This window comes from Salvelinus fontinalis, chromosome 20, assembly GCF_029448725.1.
Source record: "Salvelinus fontinalis isolate EN_2023a chromosome 20, ASM2944872v1, whole genome shotgun sequence".
Lineage (NCBI taxonomy): Eukaryota > Metazoa > Chordata > Actinopteri > Salmoniformes > Salmonidae > Salvelinus > Salvelinus fontinalis.
In genome coordinates this window covers 15,455,326-15,465,506 of record NC_074684.1, presented here as the reverse complement: position 1 = coordinate 15,465,506, position 10,181 = coordinate 15,455,326, and the positions used below count along the sequence as shown (strand labels likewise).

The following is a 10,181-nucleotide window of genomic DNA, read 5'->3' as shown; positions in this document are numbered from 1 at the left end:
ACTATGTCCTTCTTAACTCGCTTATTAATGTCTTCATCGAAAGGAAATTATTTAAAGTGATGTTGCCTTGTGAACAGCAATGCCTTAAATAGCCTAATTAACAAGTTACTAATTTATAGTCACACTGTTACATAGTAGCCTTTAGGGATGGGAGCTGTCCATCTTGGTTTAGCAGGCAGGCCGAGTCAGCGAATCTCATTAGCAATGGAGCCGTTTAGCTAAGGCTTACTAAGCGTGCTCCAGAAGGTCAGTTCTGGAGCGGTAGCTCATTAAGGTCAGTGCCACAGGGAGGGGTGAGAGTGGCTATATAGAAATGCAACCTGTAGAATGAAAATATGTCTGTAATTTTACACCTACTGTATCATGGGCCAACAATTCCAAAGTACATTGTCTAGAAAGGACACTACTCCACGTGTGCTAGCACTTCTATTCCACAAACCATGTGCTTTTTACCAGCTATATATCCTTGTTAGAATCTATATTTCACAGACGTGTGTAATTGCAATACAACTGAAGTTACCTCTCCAAACTGTAATGTCCAGTGAGTTCTATGTACTTTCTATCTATGAGTATCAATTAAGCACAGTAGGTCAATGCATCTTTTCTGGGCCTGCTCTGAGGGACAGTGGGAGGGAGGAAGGGTGGGGATGTACATTCGGCTCTCACAGGCTCATGGTAATCTTATAATGAATTTCCGGAGGGGGGGTGGGGGGATCTGCAGTCTTCACCTGTTCATCTAAATGGCTGTATCATGGGGAGGGTCTCCTAAGCCTGACATTGAGTCAATAGCTGATCGGATCCTCTATTTCTCACCTATACGCTATAGCTGATATCCTTTTTATACAGGTACATCATATTTCTGCACTATAGCTGTGTGTGTACTTACTATGTAGCCTAATGTGCATGCACTGCAGCCTTGAAGAAATACAGTTTTACTGTATTGTATAATGTATTGAATTAATTTATTGCACTGCATTTTATTCTACTCTATTGCAAGCTTCCTTGTGGGACAAACAGAAGCTAACACATGGTGAAAAAGGCTAGGTAAATAGAGGATTCATAATTATCTCTTGTTACAATAAGTCTTCAAAGATCCTTTTGTTATTCTTGGTAAAATCAGCCTCTATAAACCAATCAGTTCACTCAACTGCCCTCTCTTTCCCCTCCTGTGTGAACGTGACTATGTATAATCTCAACCGGAAGCACCTAGCTGCATTCTGAACTCTAACCCTACTACCTCTACGACTTAGTCTCAGACACACAGACCGTTCCTAGACTAGATGGTCCAGGGTTGTGTAACATTATGTAAGTCCTATGTCTTACCCCTTCCCCCAGATGTTGACCACCATCTTCCTTCATCCATTATGATTCTGGGGTAAAACTGTTTGGGTGGAGGTGAGGGTAGGCTATACTGTGCTGAATTTCTTGAGTCATTTCATTGGCAAGTTTGCAAGTTTGGGAAAGTAGTCATACAGAAATGGTGGGTTGAAATTGCAGTCATTCTTTCTGCATGGACTATATTCCAGATACCATTGTGAAACGATTAATCTAAAAACCACTGTGTAATTATGATATCCAAATGTAGTTAATGGACCTATTTTCCATTCTGTTCCTGGATAGGGACTCCCTTTGCAGACGTGTGACATGTCAGAGTGTTGTCTTTCGCCACTTCTTCCCTCACACACCTCTGTCTTTTCCAACAGGCTAGCCCTGGGGAAGAGTGTATGGTTTCATAGCGTGACTGTGCAAAGGTTTCTCTTCCAGGTCGCTGTTTATAGACCCAAAATGGCCATGCCCTCTGTGTCAGTAAAAGAGTGGTTTTACAATGCGGTGCATGCACAGGGCCAGGTCATTCGCCAGGGTGGTCTTTCCTTCCTGGTTTCTGCCAGGAAGTTATACATGTAACATTGTAAAAGAGCAACTTAGGTTTATCAGTCATGGGAAAAACACAGGCCTACTAGGAACAGTATGAGCTGTGTGTGTGTGTGTACATACAGTACATACATGTACATGCATGTGTGGGACTGTGTGTATGCATGTATATGTGTGTGTGTGTGCGCAACTGTGTTACTGTACATACAGGGTAATCTGCAGTAAGATGGTTTATGGGCTAGTCAACAGTGACGCAGATATGCCATTGAAGCTCTATCTGATGGATTCTGAGTGACAAGTACTGTAAAATTGTGAATTGTGAATACTGACTTTTTAAAGATTTGACATGTGACGCTTACACTTCGAGAGAGATTTTGCCACCCCTAGAGGGCGATATAGGGAAGGATCTTGCATAGCCCAGTTTATATCAAGAGATGAATATGACTGATATTTAACATGAATACTTGTGTAAACAACGTGATCTACATATCTGACACAATACTACACATAATTAAAGGTACTCTCCATGACACATGTGAAGGGTATGATGTACACATTGGAGTTTGTCAAACAACACATGCATGTGGCTTTTAGTAGTGAATCTTCAGGGTGTAAAATAACTGAAAAGCATATCAAAATCCCTGTGCAAAGGGTGTTGCATCTATAAAAACAGCATTTGTCAGTTTGCAAGACTTCTTGTAAAATGTGCCTAGTGACAGATCTAAAATCAGCGCTCATTCTGCCAATATAACGTAAATCTATGGGGTGGGTGAAACTGACCTCAGATCAGCATATGGGACAACTTTATTCCCTTACTACATTTGCACACACTGTACATATATTTTTCTATTGTGTTATTGACTGTATGTTTGTTTATCCCATGTGTAACTCTGTGTTGTTGTTTTGTCGCACTGCTTTGCTTTATCTTGGCCAGGTCGCAGTTGTAAATGAGAACTGTTTTCTCAATAAAGGGGAACAAAATGTTTTAAAAATTATTGCGCGTTGCGAGCGATGTACCCTGTAGCACCGATTACAGCGATTGGTGGAACGAGCTGCCACTCAAACTAACCATCTCCGACGTTCCTTCGCAGGGGAAAACATTTTCGACGTCAGAACCTCTCAGTGGTGCGACGCACTGCCATCAAGCGAAACACGGACAACATGTAACGCGCAAGTAGAAGCAATACACCATTTTATGTCATGGTATGTGAAGGTGTATAGGAATACGTCTTTCGTAGGTTAAATCTGATGCGTAAAAGAGAAGCAGAGATATTCGAAAGGACGCGAAACCTGCTGCGTATAAAAGTGGGAGGAAAATAAACTTTTGGAGGTGCTGAAATGTTTTTGATTCTAACAGAAGAGGCGATTTATGTTAGGAGTGGGGATACAACTTAAGAAAGTGAAAGACGCTATTCTGTATCAATGCTAATTGACAGGCGCAACTTTCGGCGATGGCGACCCAGACGGAAGAGAAAGCGCACAGTGACCTAACGAATACGGGACAGTGAGCTAGGCCCACGGCTGTACAAGCCCTTGAGACCCGCCCAACAATCGACTAATATCCCGGTGAATTTGGGGAAAGGGAAGAGATTGGACAGCTAGCTTTACGCAGCGCAAAGAGCTGAACATATACCCCGACTTCACTACAAGCAACTGAGAAGTGGAACTACGTCTGCTGTGCGTAAATTGGAGACGACACGGCTTGTTATGATGAGCAACGTTATCTAAAGGACGGCGATAAAGGTAAATACAGCCAGTTGATGTGGCCAAAGCACTCTGGCAAGCTACTCCTGCGGCAACACGGCTGCCTTATTTCACAGCAAAGCAAGAGACGGAGGGAGTGAACACTTCTGTCGTTTACATTTTCATATCTACCTTTTATCAATATGGGCGAGAAAGTCGACTCGAGACGATCGACTCCAGTGGAGGGCTGTTTGGTCGACGGGGAGAGCAGCAACCTCAGCGTGCTGAACTGGGAACAAGTGCAGCGCCTGGACGCCATCCTGGCTGGGTCCATCCCCATCCACGGCCGCTGGAACTTCCCCACCCTGGAGATAAAACCGCGGGACATAGTCAAAGTGGTCCGGTGTCGCATGGAGGAGAAACGCATACATGTCCGGGAGGTCCGCCTGAACGGTTCCGCGGCCAGCCATGTTCTCCACGAGGACAGCGGTTTGGGATGGAAGGATCTGGACCTGATATTCTGTGCCGACATGAAAAGCGAACTAGAGTTCCAGACGGTGAAGGATATAGTTCTTGACGCTCTACTAGACTTCTTACCCGAGGGAGTGAACAAGGAGAAGATCACACCAGTGACCTTAAAGGTAATTTAACTTTTATTATCATTTGACATGATCATTTCAGATTCATACTGCTGGTTAATACAGTGTATTACGTAACAGTTTAGATGCGCAAATGTTTGTATGGACATTGAATGCTACGTATTTTTTGTATTACATTTTTTATTTGACCTTTTATTTAACTAGGCAAGTCAGTTAAGAACAAAATCTTATTTTCAATGACGGCCTAGGAACAGTGTGTTAACTGCCTTGTTCCGGGGTAGAACGTATCATGGCTGGCGTTACAATGCAACCAGTGAAAGTTATACTCCAGTATGAGAATACAGTACATTCGTTTTACATCTTCATTTCCCCTCAATGACCTTACTGCAATAAATTATGTACGCTACAGTAGCCTATAAATTACAGTTATGCCAATCCACATCATATCAACATAATTTTTTTGCAGTATGCCTATGATGCATTCAGAATTCTGCCCTGGATTCTAAGCTGCATGGTGATAAGGCTGCAGATAGTAGAAACGGTGGTTTCCACTACAAAGAGGATTCAAACTAATCCAATTGGAACGGGATCCGCTCATTTACCCAGATACCTACTTACGCATGACCCGACACTAGAGCTGTCCAGCAGACCAAATAAGGGAGAAGATTACCTCTGTTCAATGCAAAACATATAGGGTGTTTCTCCATATGCATACTACCGTGCTCCACACTCTCATGTTCTGAGTGCATTCTCCGAGGACATTCCCTTGAGTACGTTCTTGTGGGGACGAGAGTGTGGAGAATGCATAAAACAATACATTTGAGAAGCACTCACTACGATATATTGTCAAAAATAATATCCCGATATGTAACTGTATCAATGACCCCCCCCCCCCCTCATCACTAATAGATATGCTTATAATACTATACTTAAGCAATAAGGCCAGAGGAGTTGTGGTATATGGCCAATATACCACTGCTAAATGCCTGGATACAGCCCTTAGCGATGGTATATTGGACATATACCAACAATCCCCAAGGTGCCTTATTGCTATTATAAACTGTAACAATATAATTACAAGAGTAAAAATAAATGTTTTGTCATACCCAAGGTATACGGTCTGATTTACAATGGTTTTCAGTCAATCAGCTTTCAGGTCTCGAACCAACCAATTAATAAAATAAAATATATAATTAATGTATTTAATGTATCTAATCTTTCATTTATTATTACCATTTACCATAGACATGTATTCTTCTGACTTTGTTGTTGTGTTTTCAGGAGGCCTATGTGCAGAAGATGGTGAAGGTGTGTAATGACTCAGACCGCTGGAGCCTCATCTCCCTCTCCAACAACAGAGGCAAGAATGTGGAGCTCAAGTTTGTGGACTCTCTGCGTCGCCAGTTTGAGTTCAGTGTGGATTCCTTCCAGATTCGCCTGGATTCCCTTCTCCTCTTCTACGAGTGCTCTGAGCACCCCATGGCAGCCACCTTCCACCCCACCATCCTGGGAGAGAGTGTCTATGGTGATTTCTCTGCCGCCCTCGACCATCTACGCAAACGCCTCATCTGCACGCGGCGCCCCGAGGAGATTCGCGGTGGTGGTCTACTTAAATACTGCCATCTGCTGGTCCGGGGTTTCTGTGCGGCTTCCGGACCCGAAATGAAACTTCTGCAACGCTACATGTGCTCCAGGTTCTTCATAGACTTCCCAGAGGTGGGCGAGCAGAGGAGGAAGCTGGAATCCTACCTCCAGAACCACTTTGTGGGTCTCGAGGACAGGAAATACGACTATCTGGCTACTCTGCATGGAGTAGTGCAGGAGAGCACTGTGTGCCTGATGGGCCACGAGAGGAGACAGACACTGGGCCTCATCTCCTCCCTGGCCCTTCGGGTCCTTGCCGAGCAGAACGTTATCCCCAACACGGCCAACGTCACCTGCTACTACCAGCCGGCCCCTTATGTCGCAGACGGCAACTTCAGCAACTACTACGTGGCCCAGGTGCAGCACGTTTACCCGCATTACCCCCCCCAGCAGTACCCCTCTCAGCATTACCCACCTCAGCAGTACCCACCTCAGCAGTACCCTCCGTCACAGTATCCCCTTCCACACCATCCACCTCCGCACCACCCCATGTACACTGCATGGATGCCCTGCAACTGAGTGTGTGTGGACACACACACATACACACAGTCACTCATGGAACGACAGGATTCTCATCCTAACGAATGGATAGATCACAGCATGATCGTGGTTCCTCTCTGTATTGCGATAGAGAGATAAAGAGAGGTGTAGTTTTGCTTTGGTTTCGAGCAGGATGGATAGGAGAGAAGAGGCCACTTGGATGTGGTCAGACCCTGGAGAGAAGGCTTTCATCCAGGGCAGAAAGCCAGCGGTGGAGGAGAGGAGGGTAAAAAGAGGCGAGCCAGAAGAATGCTGAGGTTGAAGCCAGGAGGCCAGTTTGTCCATGGCTACTAGCCAGGCCTAGAAGCCAGGTACCTTGCTGAACATTCGGCTTAGGGCTGAATACTACCAGTGTTGATGCAGTGAAATAATGTACATAATCACCGTGATAGTGGCTATGTTTTTGCAAACAATGACTTGTATTTGAGACTCACGCTTGAATATACATACACAGTATCCTGCCTAACACTCATACATGTATTCAAACACAGACACACTATTAAACATCTCACACCCCAGACATTGCATACATTTACATAGGCACACACTGAGTGTATGGTGAAAGAATGTGATCACAGAGAATACAGGAAGTAGTGTACATGTCCTGATTGGTTGGCTAAGAAGACAGAGCGTTGACATTTCGCTGACCAGTGAAAACAAGAAGTGTGAGAGTCTGACCGCAGACAATGCAAAAGAAGAACTGGACATAGTTTACAAACCAAAGATCTATCTTGTAGATACCCACCATTTGGCTGATCAAGGGGGGAAATATGCAATATGTATGTGAATATTTTGCTTTAAGTGCCTACATGTATAAAAGGAAGAAATAGGTTGTTATATTTTGTCAATAAACCCAGGCCTGTTCATTTTAGACAAAGGTCCATGGGCCTTTTAAGGATGATAGTGTGTTACCTGTGTAAATGAATGTATTTTGGACCAGAAAGGGACACAATGTGGGAATGTTATTGAAGTAGAGGGACACGGTTTGGACCCTTGACTTAGTGTGTTTCATATCTCCCAACTCAAGAAAGTATAATTGGATGACGAGAGGGAGATGGGTTAGAGTGCAAAAGAAAGTAAGAGAGGGGAGGAGTTTACAAGGAGAATATGTCAACAGAGCGTACTGTAGGTGTTTTTACCAGTAGAGAGAGGGTCCTGAAAGTGTATTTTGGAAATATATTTTAGAGTGTGTATGGGAAATGTGTTTTTTCACAAGGTGGAAATTGTCCTTTGCCATTTTCTTCTTTGTGACATTTCTGATGTTTTATTTGTGAGAGGTTTCCATGTGTGAGGTGAGAAAGGGGGAGAGTAAGCATTTTCACCTGTGCAAAGTTTGCACCTGTAATTTTAAAGTAATTAAACATAAAATAATGAACAAAGTAAAGATTAAGAGAAGGATAACTAAGTTAACATCTCAATAAAGGTATTTTTTTTAATGATCTTGTATTCCCCTTATAAAGATGATAGGTGCAAACTTTGAGCAGGTGAAAATATTGGGTTATACTAACCCTATCAATGCAGACACCTCACATCATTCTATTAAACCTGTTCTCGGATATCTTATTTTTGTATCAATCTCTATTTTTGTACATGTTGTTCGGCTCATGCCATAGGTTTCTTGATTGCCTCGTTCCAAGAGGTTGTACAGAGAGTGTTAATGCAAGTGTGTGTGTGTGTGTTTGCATGCGTGGGAGAGTGTTATTTCAATAAATTCTCTGGTTTTCCCCAAATCCTGATTGGAGATTTCCCGGAATCAGGAAGGAATAAGCAGGAAATCTCGACTCCTCCAACCAGGATTTCTGGAAAAACAGGGAATTTATTGAAACTTCCCTGAATTTTGCAAACCTAATGACGACTCATACACACAAGGTTAATGGTGTTGCTCATGTAACCTTTTTTCCTTTCTTTTTTGTTTTAAAAACATTATTTTCTAACACGCAAACCACACCGAACACGTTACGTGCGTGAGCATTGCAAAATAAATGTACACATATGTTATTCAATAATTTCACCCACACAGCCCGTGTACGAGTGTCTGCATAGCCAAGCGCTAAAATAGGACTTGGTTCTATCTGAGACGCTCCACGAGCTTCAAGTCCCCTCCTTATTGGATATCAGGAAGATACAGATCCACGTGGATGCTTGAAAGGCAAATGAGGAGAGATGAATTACAGATGACTAACTAGGTATCCCTTTTTATCTGTGGATTAATCATCGGAGTAGATTTTGTATGACTCTGGGTAATATCCCAATGTTCATCTCCCAGGACAAACTAACTAGCAACCGCTAGCTAGCTAAATGTCCATGAATGTTTAATGTATAATATAATTGATTCACAGTTGATTTTGGTATTTTAACCCTATGTGTCTGGTGGGGATAGACTAAATCAACATGCGGACGCACACACGTGGCTGGTGTAGTAGGCATGTAAGAAAGAGAATGTCTTAGAGTCTTATTGTTGTGTCAATGTCTATTTTGATTGCCATCCAATATGGGGTTTGTCAAAGAGTTGGAAATAATGTTTAAAGCAAGTGTCTAAGATGAAATACTTTTATAATTAAAAAGAAGGAAAATCAGTTATGCACTCCTGTAGTCAGTTATGAATATACTGAGTATACTAAACATTAGGAACACCTTCCTAATATTGAGTTCTTCCCCCTTTATCCCTCAAATCAGCCTCAATTCGCCAGGGCATGGACTCTACAAGGTGTTAAAAGCGTTCCACAGAGGTTTTGGCCCATGTTGACTCCAATGCTTCCCACAGTTGTGTCAAGTTGGCTGGATGTCCTTTGGGTGGTGGACCGTTCTTGATACATTAGGGAAACTGTTGAGCGTGGAAAAACCCAGCAGCGTTGCAGCTCTTGACACAAACCGGTGCGCCTGGCACCTACTACTATACCCCGTTCAAAGGCACTAAAATCTATTTGTCTTGCCCATTCACCCTATGAATGACACACATACACATTTGAAGTCTCAATTGCGGAAAGGCTTTCTTTAACCTGTCTCCTCCCCTTGATCTACACTGATTGAAGTGGATTTACCAAATTACATCAATAAGGGATCATAGCTTTCACCTTGTCAGTCTGCCATGGAAAGAACCAGTGTTCTTAATGTTTTGTACACTCAGTGTATATATATATACAGTATTTAAATACTCATAACTGTACGTCCCTCATGGCCCATGCTCTTTCTGTATGTGGTTCTTTTCTGCTCATTAATTCTCATTTCGATGCCAAACCCACCATTGGTGTGCATGGCCAGGGCTCTATTTTAATTTCATCCAACAAATGTATACGCCTTGAGTTTGCTAAACGGCATTGGCACTTGGATTGGAACCAGTGCTTTGGTCAGAAGACATGAAAATAGAGCTCTTTGGCCACACACCAAAGGTGTGTTTGGTGTCGAACTGGTGAGTGCAGAAAATAACTTCATACCTACCTGTAAAAAATGGTGGTGAATCTTTGATGTTATGGAACTATTTTGATTCCACTGGTCCTGGGACACTTATGGCCAATGGCATCATTAACTTTACCCAGTACCAGGACATTTTAGACAAAAAAAACGGGTTGCCTAAAACTTGGCCGCAAGTGGATCTTCCAGCAAGACAATAAACACAAGCATACATCAAAATCCACAAAGAAATGGTTAATGGGCCACTAAATCACAATTTAGCGATGGCCATCTCTGTCTCCGGACTTGAAACCACTTGAAAACCTGTGATTTGAATTGAAGAGCCATAAGCGCAGACAAAGGATATCAAGGACCTGGAAGAATTCTGCATTGAGGAATGGTCTAAGATCCCTCCCAATGTGTTCTCCAACTCAAATTTTTTTAGAAAAAGGC

The 10,181-nt window shown here is 42.9% G+C and overlaps 1 protein-coding gene across 1 annotated transcript; it reads left to right on the top strand.

Moving 5' to 3' along the window:
* The first annotated feature begins 731 nt into the window (after positions 1 to 731).
* LOC129817367 (terminal nucleotidyltransferase 5A-like) lies at positions 732 to 8,914 on the top strand. The gene is made up of 2 exons (XM_055872523.1): positions 732 to 4,196; positions 5,436 to 8,914. The coding sequence occupies exons 1-2, from the start codon at positions 3,759 to 3,761 to the stop codon at positions 6,315 to 6,317; spliced, it is 1,320 nt and encodes a 439-aa protein (XP_055728498.1). The 5' UTR covers positions 732 to 3,758; the 3' UTR covers positions 6,318 to 8,914.
* Positions 8,915 to 10,181: the final 1,267 nt, after the last annotated feature.